The 19,079-nt window shown below is 38.7% G+C and overlaps 1 protein-coding gene across 1 annotated transcript; it reads left to right on the plus strand.

Moving 5' to 3' along the window:
• Positions 1–1,166: 1,166 nt before the first annotated feature.
• On the plus strand, positions 1,167–18,968 carry fam117aa (family with sequence similarity 117 member Aa). Its single transcript, XM_017685891.2, has 8 exons — positions 1,167–2,083; positions 5,554–5,702; positions 11,962–12,057; positions 12,561–12,680; positions 13,437–13,553; positions 14,342–14,468; positions 15,514–15,667; positions 16,854–18,968. Exons 1-8 carry the CDS (start codon positions 1,963–1,965, stop codon positions 17,113–17,115), a joined length of 1,146 nt encoding a protein of 381 aa, XP_017541380.1. The 5' UTR covers positions 1,167–1,962; the 3' UTR covers positions 17,116–18,968.
• Positions 18,969–19,079: the final 111 nt, after the last annotated feature.

A 19,079-nucleotide genomic window follows, 5' to 3' on the forward strand; every position in this document is an offset into this window, starting at 1 on the left:
TTGGACACTGTTTTAAAAACTCGAGCAGCACTGCTGTGTCTGATCCATTTGTACCAGCATAATACATATTAACATGCCACCATGGCAATATCACTGTAGGACCGCTGTCACTGTCGATTACATGAATAATCAAGTCATTTAGTGAACATTTTGATGACTAGTTGAGTATTCTCTTTTTTGAGACCAAACAATAAAAATAGCCTTAACTAAACAATGAAATACCCCGTAACCCAGAAGGATAAGCGGTTTAGTAAATGTGAGTGAGTGAGTGAGTGAGAGAGAGAGAGAGAGAGAGAGAGAGAGAGAGAGAGAACAATGAAATACTATGCAGAGGCTTTCAAAGATTCCAAAATACTTCTCTGAAAAAGATAAGGCTTAGACCAAAACTATTAACATTATATGTGTACAGTTCGAACTGGAAAACACTTAATTGTATATACAGGTAATTTCTAAAACAAACATTTGTGGATTTTTTTGTGATCTGCTGGTGTGGGTTTCCCCTTTTAGTAGTGCACATGTGTTAGCTCCCCCTAGTGGAGAATAATAATATATGCTAAATATGGCTTCATAATGACCTATGGATACCCTGTTCAGCCTAGAAGTTGTATCCTAATTTCTAAGCCGACTAATCAAGAATGTACAATTATATTAATCATTTATTAAAAACTGAGTTGTCAACACAGTTCACCACTAAAACAACACCTGCTCAGTGAGGCTCCTCATGCAGTTCAGACCACTGATGAATGGGGTGCTGAGGTTAACAAAGTATGCAGAGGAACAGGTGGCCTACAGTCTGTAACTGCAGAACTACACAGTTCCAAACATAAGAAAATACACTGAAACACAACATGCTCAGTGTTTTTCTATTTAAACACCGCTTCTACTTTTCTTTTGCAAATACTCCACCTTGGAGGAAATGGAAAAATATAAAAATGCTTCTTCAAATGTTCTTTTTAGTAGAGACAAGAGTTCTATATAGAACCATGAAAACTCAAAGAACCATTTGCAAGCTGGAATGGTTCTTTGCGCTTTGATATGAATCTTCAAATTGTTGTAGAATATGTTGTATATGGTTCTACCGAGAACCTTTTTGAAATGTGGTTCTATATAGCACCGAGAAGGGCTCCTCTGTTTTTACAGGCCTGACATTGTTACAACAACGTCTTCTGCATAGAACCATATATACATGTTCTCCATGAATCTGAATTCACCAAGCAAAGATCCATTTAAGCTGGGTCCTTTGTGTGGTCATGGTTCTGTATTAGGATCTTTACCTAAGAGCCCTTGGAGAACCGTCTTTTTAAAGAATGTGCTAAAATTGGAATTGCTGGAATGTTTATAAGGATCTCGCCTGACTTTATGAACCGCAATCATATTTCAAACTGCAAAACATGAGAGTTAACAATGTGGGCGGGACAGCTGCATTTTGACGCCCAATCTGACACGAACGATAGCTGCAGCGACCAATAGGATGGAAGTAGTATTTTGCAGCAGCCAATCAGATTGAGGACATGTGCTTCGACACGCCCTCTCCCACATGAGTATGTAGGCTGGCTGTTGTCAGATAGTGAAGAAACTGGCAGGCCACCAACAATGTAGACGAGCTCCACAAACTATAACATATTCAGGTCAGGCTGCGTGTTAACATTCACTAAACGCTCGGCGTGTTCATATTTGGAGTCTATTACAGACAGTTGTTCCGTAAAATACAGTAACAGGATTTTTTTCATTTAGAAAAAGTTTTTAAAGGAGTTTTGGTGAATCATTATCTTCACAAAAGAAATTAGCTGCCTGCTAGCGAGTGAGCTAGCGTTAACATCACAAACATCTCTTTGTATGGAGTTACCGAGAGACCTCCACTAGCTGAAGCAGCTCCTGAGACAAATAGCGGGGAACTTTGGAGATTCGTAAAGTTTGTGAAAGCCCAAACCGAGAGAGATCTGCCAACTCGTGTGCTTTGGGATGTCGTGCTGGAGTGGAAAGGCCCGGGGGGGCAGCCAGGGTCTCCAGCCTCTCAGAGCTACTGTTCCCTTCCAGCTCCACAATAAAACCCCACCACGTTGCTGCAGAGATGCACTAACAGGTATGGACAGAGCCGATGGGTCTTTTAAAGCCAGGCTGTTAACATGTGTCAGCATCCTTTTTATTGTCTTCAGTGTCTGTGCTGTTCTCATGCTCATCAGTGTCTTAGTTAACACTAATGTAGTCTAACATTTTTGACTTGATTTCTATAGAAGCAGTATTTGTAGTTTTCAGCTGTCCGAGTAACCTTTAAAGTTCACCCACATTGTGAAGGAGAAACAGAAAGAAAGCAGTGCTACTGTGGTACTTGCAGTACTAGAGATCTCCAGAAGGCTTCGAAGTTAGTGGCTGGGAATACCCCTGTAACAACTGTCAGAAAAAAAAGAGTCATGTTAATTTACTCTCTTAAAACTGTGCTCATATTACACTTAGTTGACACAGCATTTTAAGCAAGTGGCTGATGTGGCAGCATTTTAATAAAGACTGATTTGTGCATACATCTCTGCAAAATTTCAGATTATTATGAAGTTTCCTCACCATGCCAGCTCAGTTAGGTGTAGAATTAAGCAGATTTTGGCTTTGTATGTAACAATACTAACCAGTTTCTTGGACCTAGACAAGAACTCCTCAGCCAGGAGTTGAAGAGTTGGCTCTTTGGGGGTTGGGTGCTATTATGGAGTTCTCAGGGCCAAGAACTGCTGGTTATGAATGCAAGCAGGAATGTTGGGGTATTTTTGCTTCCTATACCATTCTTGTATTATAGCTAAATTCACCTTCACATTAGAGTTGTTTTGCTTTGGTCATGACCACACATAAACAAAGGTTTTGCGAGGGTTCTTTGGTAAAGACAGTGGTTTTTATGTCGAACCATGACACTCAAAAGAACCCTTTGTGAGCTTAAATGGTTCTTTGCATGGTGAAACCATTCTTCAGGTTGATGGTGAGTGTGTTGTACATAGTTCTATGTAAAACCTTTATGAAAATGGTTCTATCTAACAACAAAAAAAAAGAGTTCTATAGATACAATGTCAGGCTTATAATAATAGAAGAACCCTATTTTGGCATGATATTCTCCATCAATCTGAAGAAAATATTCACCATGCAAAGGGTTCTCTAAGTGTTCGTAGTTCTATATAGAACCATTGTATTTACCAAAGAACTTTTGAAGAACCATCTTTTTAAAGAGCGTCCTAACAGCATGCAGCTTAATTTCTCCAAAAGTATTTTAGGCCTTAGGTTTGAAGGGTCATCACGTGGGCCTCAAGTTACTGAAAACGACACCCAGGTTCTTTTTTTTGCATAAAAGGGGTCTTAAAGTCTCAAAACAGATTGTGGAACATTTTCTCTTGACAAGCTAATGTTACAAGACCAACTTCTTTATTGAAAATAGGCTGCTTTTCATGTTAGACTGAGGGCATAATGTCCGGGACATTGACCCTAAAAGGAGTTATAGCCTTTCTTGTAAGGACTAAACACTCACATTTGGCTATTTAGGTCAAGCTTTTTTGGGTCAACAGTTGTGTCAAGATTAGAAAGTGACAGGGTTACACAAAACCATTATGTTTATTGATAAAGCTTCAGTAAATTTGTTGGTCCATCTGGTTTTCCATTAGATGAGAGGCCGTGTATATTAGCACGTCTGACTGTTATGTTTCTGCTCTGGTCTTACCCAAGCTGTGTAACTCAAGTCCATGTGCCAGCGCGTGTTTATTTTAGTAGCCAGCTCACTGTGCTCGTGGGGAATGGAGCTGGGGGGGTTGGGATGGGGATAAGTTGAGCTGTGCTGTGCAGAACAGTACATGGGGGGGGGGTTTGCAGTGTTTTGCAACCTACTCAACACCACACGCTTGAGTTTTAACATCTGCTGGTGACAATTGAGCTTTTAGCTCTTAGCAGTATGTCTTCAACAGCACAATGAATAAAGGCACAGTGTAACCACAAGGGCTGGTAAGAGAGCCGCTGTTGTAAAGCCTAAATATCAAATGGGTGGGCATGAGCTGGGTTGTTCTGTGTCATACCATTAAGCCTAAACAACATCTGTGTGAAATATTGGAGCCACTGTGTGGTTCAAAAATGTGGTTTGAATTTTTAATGTTTACTGGACCCCAAATTCTAAATTTGTAACAGCCAGACTATCAGGTGGCTACTGGAAACAAATCGTTATTCAAGACTTTTTTTATTAGCTTTTACAGTCACTGTACACTAGTAACCAGACCAGGGCACACATTTCTCAAGCATCTCAGGGTGAGAACACTGATCTAAGGTCTGAGCTTGTCTTCATTAAGCCTCTTAGAGTAGGAGGTTTGATCTAGGATCAGATACTTACTATGAGCACTCTTATTTGAAATATTTAGGCTACATGGGCTAATTAAACACAATAAAACATGCACATTTCCAGTACTTTTTATAAGCCAAAATGAACATATAAATGGCATTTATTTGCTCTTTCACAGGCATAACTGGCATTTGAAATTTGTAAATGAAGAAAACAATTTGCCTATTTAAATAACATGTATCAAACAGCAACTTTGAAAGTAAGAGGTGAGTATTTAGCACAATGAAGCGTGCATAACTCTACAACAATCAATTCTTGTTTATTTCACTTCCAGTCAAAATGGCTACAAGTTCAATTTATTAATTTAGCAGAATAAGAAAAAGCAAAACACATAGTAATCCTCCAACACTAAGTATTATATCAAATCTATCAGAATTTAAGTTCTACTCTTTAGCTTTGTGCATCCTATACTGCCACTTCCATGTTCTTCCAACAAAAGCTGTTCTCGAAGGAGCCACTGATGTTCACACAAGCAGCTACCCATCACAGCTGCCTTGCAAATTCCTTTCTCATATACTTTCTCATATCTAAAATGGTGAAATGAGAAATTTCTGAGCAGGTTAAATATAAGTATCCACTTGCATAAGAAAGGAGTATGTCAAAAAATATGTTCAAAAAATTATTAAAAGATAGAGAGAAAATGGGAGATCTAACAACCTCGCAAGACCTGGTAGACCACCAAAACTGTCATCAGATAAACAGTATTTAAAGCTTTCATCTTTGAGAGAAAATTAAGCTTCACTTTTGCTTCATATCTGAAAAAATCCACAGGTGTTTCTGTCCATCCTTCCACTATGAGAAGACAACTCAATACTATACGTCTGAACAGATGTGTAGCTGTCAAGAAGCTGTTACTGAGAAAAGGAAATGGAAAAAAGAAGAAACTTGGCACTAGAGCACTGAAACTGGATGTCTGAGATGGGGAGGAAGGTTTTATAGACAGATGAGTCTAAATGTGTTACAGGGATTATTTGGATTGTGAGAAGCAGACATTGCCACTAAGGCTGAACGTTGAAGGGGTGGAAAAATATGTTGCGGATTTCTACCATAAATGAATATTTGTAGCATTTTGATGACATATGACTATTTATTTCATTTTCATAAGGATATCTCTCTTTACTACATTAACCATAGGACTCTTTTTAGCATCCTTTTCTAAGCAGTTTTTTATCAGTGTGCCCCCATTTTTCCTCCAGTTGAATGCAAGACAAAGGCTCGTCCTCCGAAGCCGACCCTGCGACGGACTCTTTCTCTGGACACGCTGGTGGGGCCGTACCTGCAGGGCCACTGGCCCAAACAGCCGGAAAGTCAGAACATAACCTGTGTCAATGACAAAGCCACACAGGTAATGCACCCAATTACTCAGACTCTGTTACTCAAACAGAAAACCACACAGATCAGACAGTTCTTTTTTGAGTTTCGGTTCCTTTGCTATACATGGAAAAAGTGTTAAAGCAATATGTTGAATTAATCTTGTGAGATTAATACTCAGCGAGCCTGGTCTTAGGCTAACAGATCAGCCAGAGATTATATGATTGGTTGGAGAAAGAGAGAAATGTTCAAATCATTTGTCATGTCAGTGAAATTTAACAAAGAGTAAACCAGGCCCCTGGAGACACTGTATCAAATCTCACCAAGTGCTGCTTTACAAGGAATGTTCATGGCATCGCCAGAGGACAGTCTGTTTGATTTTATGAAGCAAGTAGACTGGTTGTAAAGCAGAGCACTTTCCTCTGAGCAGCCCAGGGTTGATTGTGGAAGGATTTTTGTGAAAGCTCGGCTAGGAAGAACGGCCATGTTGTTCTTTCTAAATGGGTTCCACATGGGCTTGGTGGGCAACCCAGAAATGACTGGCAGATTTCTGCTGTGTGAAGCTGACAGAGAGGTTTAAGAACCCTTTTTGGGGGTTTTTGGGGCATTGTATGCGGTGGTCACTGGTATAAGTTGTGTTTTTATGATGCTTTTATGGAGGACAGTCTTTGCATAATTTTTGATGGTTGAAGTTGGGCATGGGCAATAAAACGCTATTAATAATGAGCAAAATGAACTTTTTAAAGCAGTGGTATACTTTTGATGTATTTTTCAAATAACTATGGCCTTCGGTCCCTCATTCCCGAATCAACAGGGGTGTGCATTCTGACAAATTTGATTTGCAAGCATCTGTAAAAGTTTACAAACAGACTTCAACCAAAATTAGCATAGGTCTGTAGGCTTGCTTTTGCAGTACTGGAGGTTACATTTTTTTTAAGTTTATTATTTAAAAATAGCTGAGAGAAATCAGCAGGCTTTGTGTCTGATGAGTAACAGAAGCTCTTAAGATGACCTGATAAGCTGACACTAATTGGTATAACTTGCTGGTATAAAAAAATGTTATTGTAATTATTTTGCGATCACCATTCAAACTTGTAATGTAAATAACACTGCTGTCAAATACAAATATCACGCTATCTTGGTAGTTAACGGTGATTGAAGCTTCTTTTTTTTTTTTTTAAATAAATACAATTACTTTCACAGGAACAATGCATAATTCTGACTGTGTATAATTATACAGGAGCAATGTGTAGTTCTGCTTAATCTTGATTCTCATAGCAGCTGGCAGCCAGTAAAATGTGACTCAACAAGCTAACGACCACAACAAACTCATATGTTAAATAATTAAACCTGCTACCACAAGACAGGCTGTAACAGAAACGTACTAGTAGTATCCAAAATGTACAGCAAGCTCTGCTGGTCTGCTAGGCCTAAGACTTTTTGCATTTACTTACAGATTGATTATTGCTCATCCAAACTAACACATCCACCAACCAGTAAATGAAACGACTGACTTTTTGAGCAGACCGTGTCTTTGACAAGTCCAGCTGATGGTGAGATTAACCACACAGATTAATCCAGAGGTGTTTTCTGTGTTGTCTTTGGGAATGCGTAGAAAACTGCCTCTTTCAGTCCGTCCCTCTGGTACAAGGACATTTTTATCATCGTATCTGCACTTTATGTTCAAAACCTGGCATGCTTGCTGAACTGAAGACTTGATTGAGCGAATGCCAGATATAGTCGCTAAGCAGTGATTTGAGGGCCAAGAAAATGAAGTGGGACTTGAGAGCTGTCTGTCAAAGACAAAGTCACTTAAACATGCAGGAATCCTGAATGATGGTAAAATATGTTAAACTTCAATCCACATCATTTTACACACTGAATACCCATATAGTGATTTCAGTATTTAAATACTGGCACCTCAAACAGTTAAGTGCTCGATACCGGTGCACATCCCCAGTAAAGACTTGAACTTAAATCCATTGCTACTGCAGAACACTAGGTAAAACGTGTCTATTCCTTGCTAAATAGTAAAGGCGGGGAAATGTAGCCAATTACTCACAGCAAGGTTTTGATGGTTCAAAATATGCCTCTGTCAGATTTTTCAAATAGTCATGAAAGTGTAAAAAAATCAAATCGTAATTTATTGTTAAGCAGATGAACTTTTCTCTATAAAGACTACTGCAGGTGGCTAAAGTCTACCACCAAAGGTAGGCAATGTTGAGCTGCATTTAATGTTTAGGCCAAAGAAAGAAATAGAAAGATTTCTACAGTCGGCTAAAGGCTACCACACATCGGAAGAGAAGTATTGTGCTGCACAACAAATAGTAAACATCTCTATAGCAGAAATTCTCCAACAAACATCAAACTCAGGGATATTTAAGACACTATACATACAAATTTGATCGCATAAAACTTTCAACATCAAACAACACTCCACAAAAATCACAAACAAAGTAACAATGGGACAAACAAATTACAATGGGACTAGATTAGTAACTCCAGTTGAGGTGAAAGACAATTATCATTTGTCTGGCTTTAGATTGGTTACCTTTCTCATTTCAAGTCACGAGTCACCTACATAGGCTTTGTATGCTGTTCTTCTAGATTTTATTTGATAAAATGTGCATTGAGAGATGCTGTGTGGAGCTTTTAGACATTGGGTGGTACAGGAAGTTGCTCAGTGGTGGCGTAGATTGCAAATAATTTTTTAATTTTAAGTTTTTTTAAAAATACCTTTACAAATTCTAATATTAAACTACACTGAAATTCTCACTGCAATTCAAATTCCGCATTGAGATGCATATACAATTTATCAACATGTATTTTTTATAATATGTTTATCCACTTCGCTCAGCCTGCTGCTTTCTGGAATGTGCTACTTATCCTAGATGTGCCGCTCTTCATTCTGCTTTCACATCATTTTAAACATGCCTGTTCACTCTCAGGCCTCTTGTATGCTGTTGAAACACATGCTACCCCCCTGTGAACAGGGGTTTGTTCAAGCTTGCAGTGCTGCTCAGCAGGCTACTGATGACTGACCAACCAGAAAAAGAAGGTTTTGTTTGTCATGACCTCCATGGTCTTCGCTTGGCCTCAAGTCTCTTGTGCATACATACACATAAACAGTTTTTCAGTGTTGTTTCATATTCCCATAGTTTCTTACACCACTGATGAATGAACATGTTTTGAACTGCTTTTTTCTCCTTGACACAATTCCCAGCACAGACACCATCCAAAACACAACAACTGGACCAGCAGAAAAGCTTAAGAGCTGCTTCTATTGTTTCACCCACTAGCACTCAAACCCCTATACCTCCCCAAACCCCTTCATGCTTCTATTGGGACCTCTGAAACTTTACCCCAGTCATCTAGATCTGCATCCGGCCCCAGATACTGCTGGTCTGTTTATAGACACTGATCCAATGATCATAGTCTCCTTATTTCATTAAGTCCTGGCTCAGGCGTTTGGCTGGATGTAGAAAGGGGGTTGAGTTTAAATTTAAAGTGAGTGCTGCATTGGCACTGTGTTGGGGACATGACATTTCCCTGCATGTCCCACCTCCAGATTCTCTCCAGACCCACTTATGAGGACCGTTAGAAGCCTTGCTGTCTCACGAAGCTGCCTTGGAGGGGGGTGACCCATTTCTTGCACTTTAAATTTATAGCACACTGATGACCACATGTCTTGACCTCAGTGTAAGATGTTCCTGCTACAAGACGCTGTGATACCAAAGGGAGAAAGAGAAGATCTGTACTGTGTCTTACAGTGAAGACCCCATGGTGAGGAAGTGTCTGGATTGAGGCCAAAGATGTGGAACCCTTAAAAAGGAAACTGTGACAAGTAAACTGTTCGAGAAGAAGCGTCTCACTGAATCTCATTACCTGCTGGGAACTTTTTTGGCTCAGAAGAAGAAGCTGTAACTATCATCTTCATATTCACTTACTTACTTGCACATGCAGAGGAAGTGTGATGCAGCTGTAGCAGAGTCACGCTCGTGTCGGTGCAGCTAAACGGTTGCTGCGCTAAAGGCTGAGTTTTTTTTTGTGACAGACCCTCAGCCACTTCCTCCCAGTGTGTCATCCGGGGTCTGTGGCTACAAACCGAAGGCACAGGGGGCTGTCATGGCGGTATGCCCGAGTGTCTGTTTGGATATGCATGCTTGCTAGTGTGTGGCAGTGGGATTAATGATGATAATAATGTATCACCACACAGTTAAAAGTGGATCTGTGATGGTTAGCACTCATGGATAGGCAATATGATGATTGTATGTGTGGTGAATTAACTAATGCTTTTCTGGATACCATGGGTATCAACTGCATGTGGAAAAAAGTCAAATTGGGATCAATTATAATATGTAGTAAAACTGATAACAAATCATACGGTAGCGCAAAATGAATCAATTACTCAACCCAGTACGACCCACATTTGCACATGACCTGATGTCACAGAAGTTAATGGTATCCAGAATGTTTACATAATCAATATGAAGTGACAGCTTAATTAAAAGTAAAATATGTTCAATTTGTAGAGATGTAAAATTAATCTGTTCTTCTAAGCTTAGACTGTTTATTTTGATAGGGCTGGGGCCAAAAAGGGTCATAATGTCAAAAAAAAAAAAAAATCACACACACACACAAATAAACAAAGGCTTTCCCAAATGGTATTGACAAAATACATGAAAATACCCCATTTTCAAGCTTTATTTTCTGGCTGTTCATTTCAACTCTTCATCAGTTCATACACAAGAATAAAACACATGTAATCAGTATTACTAAATGCAGAAGCAGTTTGGCCGCAAATAATTCTGATGGGGAAAAAGCTGAATCAAGTCATGATTGTCTCGTTCATTTCTATTATCACTAATAATATGCAATTATTAATGATACAAATGTAAAGATGTAAACAGTCACTGTAACGAGTAGTTGATTATCAACCCATTATGCCAGTATCATATCTTATTATTCACCAGTTGTTTATTTCATCCTCCAGTTACCTCGTAAATGTCCAGAAGTATCCAGCCTATCTAATTATTCAATATAGCTCATGTAGGGTGCACAGACTGCTGATACAGGCATTTGTGGCTTGCATAATATCCATAAAAAAGCATTGGCAATAAAATGGGATGTTCTGGAGCACACATGAGCCTTTGATCACCTTTCCCAATGTCAAGTGTGGACTAGAGAGGTATGAAGTTCTCCAGCATTGGGCTGTGGAGCAGTAGAACTGCATTCTCTGGGAAACTATCTTTGGGATGAGTTGGAGTGGTGTTTGTGATTCAAAACTATTTATCCAACTTCAGTACTTGACCTCAGTAATAATCTTCTGGCTGAATGCGATTAAATGCTTACAGCAATGTTCCAGCATCTAGTGTAAAGCCTTCTCGGACGATTCAAGACTGTTACTGCAGCAAAGTGGGGGGACATACTCCCTATTAATACCCTTAACTACATAAGAAATATAGGATGAGCAGGTGTCTGTAAACTTTGGAATCTGTAATACAGTGTATTATTATGAATGTTGAATAAAAAAAAATGTGCTCATGGTTTTTCACAGCCTTTTTTAATTATGGCACCACAGTTTTGCTAGAGCATTTTGCCCATTTCAACTTGTTTGCAAACCTTTGAAAAACTAAATATTGTGTTACATATTGTGTATTGTGAAAATATCTAATTATGGTAATATTTTTGTTGTATCTCCCAACTTTAGTTGGTTTTTAGTGGTTTTCTTGACATTTGTGGCGTAAATGGGACAGAGGGTGCAGTTGATTACGCTATATACTGTTACACTAGTGCAGTATTTTTCCTTCATGCTAGTGTTAGTACATCTGTTTGTGTGAGTGTGTCACAGGTGTTCACAGCAGGTGTGTGTGGCATGTTTTTCATAGAGTATTCAAATGCAGTCACTAGGGTGAGGAAACCTCTTTCAGTTCCATCCAAAACTGGGGTAAAAAGAGGTTAGTGACTTTGTCGGTAAATGAGTTATACCTGTTTTAGAAAAATGATGTGGAGCTTCCTGGTTGAAGCCTCATGAACTGGTGCAGCAGATACACAATGATCAACAGTTCTGGCAAGATTAGACATGTTGCACAGTAGCTTGTTCGGCGAGTTGTCCTGGACAGCTGCGCTGTCGTCAAACATGTCAACCTATTTAAAAAGTGAAATCCAAAGCTGTGTTTGAATGGGAAACCCAAAAGCTAAGCATTTACTGTTTGTCTGTATATAAGGAGAGGAAGCAGCATAAATGAACCTAAAATCAGCACTGTCCTTGAATGTGTGCTCTCTTCCCATAGACCCCCAGTTCTTGGACTGAAGAGACCCGTGGTAGAAGAGGTGGAGTGGGGCACAAACGCTCTGCATCGTGGGGGAGTGCCGAGCATCTGAGAGAGGTCAGTGCTTCTACATCACATCACATCATCTAGCAAGTTCAGGAAAATCTAATTTATTGTCCAATTTAAATAGTATACAGAGCATTTAAATGCAATTAAATTCTTACATAAGATTGCACACTGACAGGCAGGGGAATGAAAACAAAGGAAAGGGGGTTCTGCACATATGAGAGGGGGGATATCCCAGAAAATAGGCTAGCAAGAATAGAATAAAGTGAAAATAGCACAAGTATATAACTAAAGTGGTATAAGGTAGATGGAGCTGTGTGAATGCGTCACAGTACAGAGCAGAATAGTGATTTCATCAGTGACTGATGAATACTTTAGCGTATTTACTAGAATGAAAATTAAAAATAATTTTTTGAAGGTTTGGTTCTCAATTTTTTTATCACATATATCTGCTTAGAAAGTCTATTGTAGTCTTCTTGAAAAGTCTTGAGAACATAGCAGGTTGAACTAGAACAGGTGTGGTAATTATTGTATCTCATCATTTTCTGTTTCAGGTGGCTAAGCTAAGGCACTCACTACAGAAGCGCTCCAGACATGCACCTCCTACTGCTGGCTATGATCGGCCTCATCAGCCCCCACCGACCATCCACATACACGCACCTGGAGCCACACAGGTAAAAATACACAACAACTCACACATTCGCTATGCACACCCTTCGACATGTGCACAACTCTGTATATGAAGAGAAATTAATGTGTATGTGCAAGCATGTTTGCTGGTGTATGCTTATTTCCAGAGCATGATGTGTTCACAGGGAATGTGTGTGGGTGTGCGTAGTTGCGTGTGCTCCATGGTATGATGTTCAGAAAAGTAACTGTTCAACATTCAACTAGCAACAAAGATTTAAATAGAGTCTGGCTTGTCTATGCAGGGGGCTTCACTGAGCCACTGGGATTAAAATTGTATACACACACACACACACACACACACACACAATTTCATTGCAGATTTGTTTGATAAACTAAAAGAGAGTCTTCTGAAAAGAATGGAAGCTGTCATAAAGGCAAATAGTGGCACATAAAATAATATTAAAATAATAAAACAAATTATACTATGCTTCTGTTGTCCTCATGCTATAAAATGAATAACTTGGAGTATTTGGTTGTTGTTGATTGTTTTTGCCTGGAAATTAAATAAAAGTGTAAAAGTTAAATAAATGCATATAAAATGTGACATACTGTTAACATTAGAATTAGAATTTTTTTGTTTGAGAGAACAGTACATCTTATTTTATTTGTGTACTGAGTACCTTACATTTGTTATTAGTAACTAGTACAGAATTAATGTTGGGTAATTTAACTAAATTTTCCATCTGTCTATCATTTTCATACATATTTTCTTTCTCTTACTGTGTGTTTTCTGTATGCAGACTGTACCTCTGCTGCCACTCAGCAGGCTGGCTCCCAGATTACGACGCAGTGTAGAGGGACTTAACCTGGAGCTGGAGGGGGTCTTTGTATCTGAATTACCAGAGGAACAGCACAAGGTCAGTGTGTGTGTGTGTGTGTGTATGCATCTGTTTAAGCATCAACCATCAAATGTATTAGTTAGGACTGTAGGATACGTACATAAATATGTATGAAGACACATTGATATTGGCTGGAAAGTTAATTTCCATATTGAGCATCGCAATAATGATTAACAATTTTTGCAATTGAAGCATTATTTAATCGATTGCTGGGTTACCCTGTTTTGGCTGTAGGTGTCAAAATGAGCATGTTTACAGACCATTGCTTAAAGGGCTTAAACATGGAAAAACACTTTCCTCATGTTTCTAAGTTTGATGTAGAACATAAACGGAATTAAGAAATGGAGCATTTTGGAATTAAACCCTTCATATATGCACACATACAGTTCAACTCTGCCTATTCATGTTGAAATCATAAATGAGTGTGTTATCCTAGGCTGCCATTGGAATGAGGCGCAATATAGGACAGCCAATCAAAGTGCAGGTCCTTAGCATATCAGTCTTAAAGGCACAGTCCTGAAGGCAAGGACAGCTGGCTTAATTGTAAAGAATAAAGAGAAGTTGCAAATGGTGTAATAAAAAATTAATCATGCCTGTTTTTGGTACATAAACCCACAATTATAAGTGGAAAAAAGAAATTAAAAACATAGCATATGAAACTTTTGTTGCTTAGTGTTTGGACACTGAATGATTGATTATAGGGAAAAAGACCTTGTTGTTTTTAATTCTCTTATACATGGAGTATAAAGTAGGTTTATTAGGAAGCAGCGATCAAGCATGTACTGTCCTTTTTGTGTTGATTGTAGATTCTGGATGTCCCAGATGGTCATAGAGCACCTGTTCCAGCTCAGAGGTGCAGCAGTGGCTCTCAGAGTGACCCTTCACCTGGACTCCTCTCCCCTTCACAATCCCCCTGTCCCATAGCAGATTCTGGTGAGTCTCTATGGGAGCCTGACCTTCAGGTCATGCATATAATAAATGGTAGATGCAGCATTAGCATTTGTTCTTAGGCACAGTGAAACCATACCATGTCCGTCATACTGATAAAACGTTTTGCTTTCTTTGTTACAGAGGTCATGAATTTCTAGTTTTTTTTATATTTCCTATTTTTTATATCACTTGTGATATAAAAGCAAATATATAGGGAGTATATAAAATAATGGAAACACTACCTGAAAATCTCAAACTCGTTGGCCATTTTATCAGATACATCTACTATATAGGTGCACTTTGTAGGTTTAAAATCAGGGGCTCTGAGTGACGCAACTGTCTAATAGTTGGTCCTTGCTTAAGGAGATCATGGTGTTCCGTTTCCAGTGACGCTACAGTCATCCTTAGCCCTTCCTCTCATTCACGATCACTCCATGTGATGCTAGCTGATATAAAAGAGCTGGCAGTGACTCAGAGGAAGCCTGTACTAGCCTTAACCCTTTTAGCTCTGGTAGTATTGTGTGACTGGAGCTAGTCCTAACTAGTAGATACAAGTGGATCTTGTCCTAATTGTTAAAATTCATCAATGTTTATGCATCAGCAAATATGTACATGTAAAATATGAAATATTGGCATTGGATTGCAATTCTCACATCAGTGTATCTTTTGATCTAAGTTTAATTACTTTTTGCTTTTCTCTAAAATTACCTATTATTTTTGGCTGTCATTGTGCACCAGCAAGCAGGAGAGGATCTAGAAGTAATAGCATGTTTTATCTCTCTCACCCTCTCTCCACCCCCACCTCTCATCTAGAAAAAACGCTCAGCTAGCTCAAAGACCCTCCTTGATACTGTTTTTCACACAGAAATGTGTTAGAATATGGAATGAAATGTATTGTTATGACATGTATTGCTCACATCAGTGCATCCATAAAGCATCCATTGTTTATGTATGATTTGGATTGGCTGGAGATCCTGTCCCTTACCTGTACAGAAACCTGTAGGTTTTGTATTAACATAAACACTCTTTCACTCTTATTGTGTTTTAGATATGGTAGTCTGTGGGCGACTGGATCCCTCTCCCTCTCCTCCCCTGTACGTGGCTGACGCACCTTCCTCTTCCCCCCGCCCCAATAAGACCTACGCCTTTCAGAGAGAGCCCCCAGAGGGCTGCGAGAGAGTGCGCGTATGTGAAGAGGCCTTGTAAGTGTGATGTTCACAATATATAAACATATACAGATACATGCAAGCAAAGTATAAAGAGAGATCCCATATAGGATGTAGACTCCAGGCCAGATGTATGGAAGCAAGCAGTAGTGTTTAAATAAGCAGAAATTTAAGTTTATATGTGTTTAAATATTTTATAACGAGATCAGTTTTCAAACCACATTTTTCCAAAATATCCAAAACTACTTTGCAGTGATGTCCTCTTCCTCTAACATATTGTATGTGAAAAGCTTTAATGGGCTTTGTTAATAGTGTCTTATACTAAGCATTTTTAATTGTAATTATTTACACACTCCTACTGTAACCCCCATGATTCAGTAAATTAATCGTTGAGGAGCATCTGAATGAGTGAATTAGGTGGATGCTATTAGAGCTGCACTAGAACTCCACCAGGAGCAAAACTTATTAAGAATCCACCATTTAGTCAGCCTGTGTTAAAGGGAAACAGCAGCCAAAGTAAAATATAACCATCACTACATCTGTTAGAAACCTGCCAACCTGCATGCTGCAGCAAACTAAACTACACCTGCTTTGAGCTGGACTTTTGTGGGTGGGCTGTTTTATTCTTCTTTTAAGAAAATGAATGCAGATGATGGCGGGAAGTCAACATTAATGATGGGAAGCCAAGTGTTTTTTATTGCAGCTGTATAACTTTAGTACCTTTCTTCAAATCATCATTACAATAGAGAGAATGGATTACTCAGTTGACAGACTCAGGGGGACAGAATAAAGACAGAATAAAGACAGTTGCTATTTTCTTTGATTTTGGTTGATGACTGAGGTTAGAATTACGCTGATGCTAGTCTTGTATTTATTAACCCATAGATCAGTGTGGCTAGCTGTCAGGATTAGTTGAACACCGCAGGGATTCCCATTGGTTCTATGATGTATTTGTGTAATTCATGCTGGATATTGTAGTGAGAGAACATTCATGAACAAAACCATGATAACGCTTTAAAACCCTGTATTCTGTATAGTAAGATGAATAACATCTAGTTTTGTAACGTCACTTTAAATGGAAGGTAAAAATATTACCATGGTCATGTTAAAGTGAATTATGGCACATAAAATTTCCATGTTAATTTTTAACGTGTGGTGTGCCGCTTGCTCTCACAAAACACTCCTAATCTGTCCTTTGTTGTCTTTTTCTCCTCCCTTTTAGTTCTCCATGTCACAGCGATCGCCCTGTTCAGCCATCCTGTCCAGACCCCAACAAAGTTAACTTTACTCCTCATGGAGGCTCCGCCTTCTGCCCAGTCAGCCTACTTAAACCCCTCCTTCCTTCCATGGACTTGCTGTTTCGTGGCTTGTCAGTCTCACCTGTAATTGGCTGCTCAGGCCAAAGCCCTGCCCCCTGTCAGACAATAACACATACAGTGGGCAACAACACATACCTCCCAGACTCTAACACCTCTACCATTTAAAGTGGTGGGAGAAATGACAGAACTGATGCACAAAAGAGCGATGGACTGAAGCTTTTTTTTTCTATTTGCCAGTTTACTAGTAGTTGTGGCACCCACAAAATGAGCATTTACATTTTAGCTAAGGAGGAAATCAGGACAAAAAGATGGAAGAAGGACGACAATCCATCACCAAAGGACTACAAGAAAGCACTGTCACTCTCAGGACAAACACACAAGACTTTTCATTCTGAATAGTTGAACATCTTAGCCTGGCTATACATGATCCCCACAATAGGATAGCTAACCTATTTTAGATTAGCAAATGGATGAATATACATGAGGTGAATTATTCCTTTATGACATGGGAATGTGCCACATGTCTATCAAAAAAACTGCATAATAATGCCAGCTTTGAGAAGTGACTCTTTTAAAGAGGCTTACTGGACTTTAAACCTACATTTAGAGAACATACAGAAACTGCTGTTGCCATACTAGGTTCTCCAGACCAAAGCCTATGTTTATCAACACCTCAACTATAAACGAATTGACATGTTGCTATGACAGAACAAACTGACTTCTAATGTACGTTAACAAACTGACTAGACCCCAGTAAGGGTTTGTTCATCAACTAAATTGGTTTTGTATGAAAGATTTCATTTATTCATTTACCACCACAGAATCCACAACCTATTATCATTATTATCCATAGCTTTTGACTACAACAGTTTCATATCTTGACTTTTTGGACCGAAGTCTGTGTTTCTTTATTTGATTAATTGGTCAGATGACAAAAGTTGACCAATGAACTTTTTGTTGACAGACTTCTAAATTATATTGAAGATAACACAGTTGTGTACTCGACTGAGATGTCATTTGTTTTATCCTGAACTGTTTTTGTAAAACTCATTAGCTACTCTGAAGTACATATTTGGAATGAAAAGGTTTCTTTGTAATATTCACATGAGTAAAAACTGAACATTTTCCTACTGCAAACTAAACGTAGCGATTGTTACATCCAAAAGCACTGATTTCTGGTAGTTCAAGCTCATAGATGTAATGCCTATACAGCTGCATTTTGCTTTATTTTTGATATTCAGAGTGAATATTTTTTGCATTTTGCATCTATATTTACTAGATATGACAGACAGTGTCTGAACCCCTGTTCGTTTGTACAGTTAGTGTGTAGCATTTGTAGCATAGCACTAAATACAGCCAGTTGAAGTTCAGGTTTGTGTTTTTTACTCACTGTGTGTATGTGTGTGTGTGTGTGTGTGTGTGTGTGTGTGTGTGTGTGTGTGTGTGTGTGTGTGTCATTAGTTGTGCTTTCTTTTTTAACCAGTTTTGAAATGTATGATGGCTCATTTGAAATCTTCACTCTGATTTGTAAAAACCTTTTGAGAGAAAGTAAAGAGCCCCTGTTGCTAAAGCTGCGGACCACTACAGTAACAAGCAGTAGATAAAGGCTATATTCCTCAATTGTACTGACATTTTAGACAGAGTACAAGAGTGAATCCCATTATGTGCCTAAAACATATAGAAAACTGAATATTTGATAAATGTATATTTTTATCCAGGTTTGGTTAGATTAAATATCAGTTTAAAAAAATGCAGGCTCTGTTCCCTGGTAGGAAGAATTGTAAATATGTTATCACAGCATCCTGTTTATGGCTGTGAATGTTTTCTTTGAACATTTCTATTTGTTTGTTCTCTGAAAAGGTTATTTGTGAAGTCTTCCTTTGTTTTGTTTTTTATTATTATTTTATCGATCAACAGTGTCCAACGTCTTTTTGCCTAGATGATACTGCTGCAAATGGTCAAACTCTTGTTTATGCTCTGTTTATGTTGTTGGATGACATAAAACGGTTTAAAAACTGTATGGTCACTTATACTTATTCTAAGTCGCGTTGACATATGCTGAATGACACAGTTGACATGTTGATGAATGCTGGGTCCAGTTATCTGTGTCTGATACTGAATAGAAGAAG

This window comes from Pygocentrus nattereri, chromosome 14 (assembly GCF_015220715.1).
Source record: "Pygocentrus nattereri isolate fPygNat1 chromosome 14, fPygNat1.pri, whole genome shotgun sequence".
NCBI lineage: Eukaryota > Metazoa > Chordata > Actinopteri > Characiformes > Serrasalmidae > Pygocentrus > Pygocentrus nattereri.